Here is a 1,422-nt window from a genome sequence, read left to right as displayed (position 1 = left end):
GAAAAAATCAAGAAACTGACAGACAACATTTAAGTGGAAGGGTTTTTGAAATTAGCACTGAAAAAATTAAATCATTAGCACTGAAAAATATAAATCATCGTCAAAGTTATTTTCTTTCTGGAATGTTGGTACTGTGTTCTTTTTTATTTGATCAAACACTATTTCTTTTTTGTAAATATATGGGAAGTGCTTGGTATAAATATTAACATTTTCATCTAAATCTTACAATATATTAAACTTGTTTTGTAGCTATTTACGCTTCCAACACACTACCAAATGGAATGAAAGATAGCTAAACCTAGTATTAATATCTGCTGTTATTGATCGTTTGAGCTCCTTGGAGCCATAACATTCTGTACAAATTCAAGTTGTTCCCAATTCCTTGAAGGTAAACATACCTGTTCTTACAATTACTCATTTTTATAAATGTTTGTCTTAAAAAGAAGCCTTTAAATTTATGAACATCCTTTAGACTCCTGGTATTTCCATAAAAATATTCAACATATTACATTTTATAGTGATTGGTTCATTCAATAAAGTAAGCATTCCATGTAATTTTATAAAAGCTGGACATTACTCAAGTTTTCATCTCCACCGAACACATTCAAAAAAACTTTATGTTCAGTATATTAAAAAAATCAAGCTCATTTCAACCAATGGAAGATTTTAGATCCTGTTCATAAACAGCAACAACCAACATCACAGATATGCCAACTGAAATTCCAAGAATTTGTATTCCCAACAGATGGAGACTGTGGAATTTCCAGTGACTTGGATATGACTCTAATTCTGGAACCTGGAAAGACAAACAAAAACTGCTAGATATGTATGAGAGAATCAAAGATAGTCCAATATTTGTATAATTTCACACACACACACACATATATATGTATCACAGCAACAAATAATTTAGCTATCTCTATGTATGTATAAAAGTTTGTACTCCACTGTTTTTATTACTTTTCATTTTTTATAGAAAGAGATAAAAATGGTACTGGTTTCAATAGTTGGTATATTTTTGTTCAGCCATTGGACAAAAAGACTTATTAAATTTCACCATATATATATATATATATATATATATATATTTTTTTTTTTTTTCATTACAAAATAATTAATTTATTAATGTATAACAATTTGAGATGTAAATCATAAACTTAAGAACCATACAAAAAAGAACTGGAAAAATAAATTTAAAAAATGTAAAAAGAGATAATGAACAAAATCATAAAGCAAACACACGACTGGAATAACAATTCAAATATCTTACTAAGTAATCACTTCATTTCAAAGAAACAAACATTCATATCACTAGAAGTCTACATTTAGAAACAACTGAATGTCAATTAGGGTATCACTTCATGGCTAGCAATTAAAAACTGTTAAAGTTTTAATACAATGTTTTTCTTACACTAGTCTTTC

At 27.6% G+C, this 1,422-nt stretch overlaps 1 protein-coding gene across 3 annotated transcripts in view; it reads right to left on the bottom strand.

Moving 5' to 3' along the window:
* Window positions 1-261: 261 nt before the first annotated feature.
* The window catches only part of LOC106473539 (zinc transporter ZIP10-like), an 18,698-nt gene continuing 17,537 nt past the window's right edge, over window positions 262-1,422 (bottom strand). For all 3 annotated transcript variants that reach the window (XM_013934223.2, XM_022403026.1, XM_022403022.1), the window contains one exon: window positions 262-796. In XM_013934223.2, the coding sequence (XP_013789677.1) occupies window positions 650-796 (147 nt within the window). In that variant the 3' untranslated portion in view covers window positions 262-649. The remainder of the gene's footprint in view (window positions 797-1,422) is intronic.

This window comes from Limulus polyphemus, unplaced genomic scaffold (genome assembly GCF_000517525.1).
Source record: "Limulus polyphemus unplaced genomic scaffold, Limulus_polyphemus-2.1.2 Scaffold131, whole genome shotgun sequence".
NCBI lineage: Eukaryota > Metazoa > Arthropoda > Merostomata > Xiphosura > Limulidae > Limulus > Limulus polyphemus.
The sequence above is the reverse complement of the archived record's forward strand: the minus strand, read 5'-3'. Positions and strand labels throughout refer to the sequence as shown.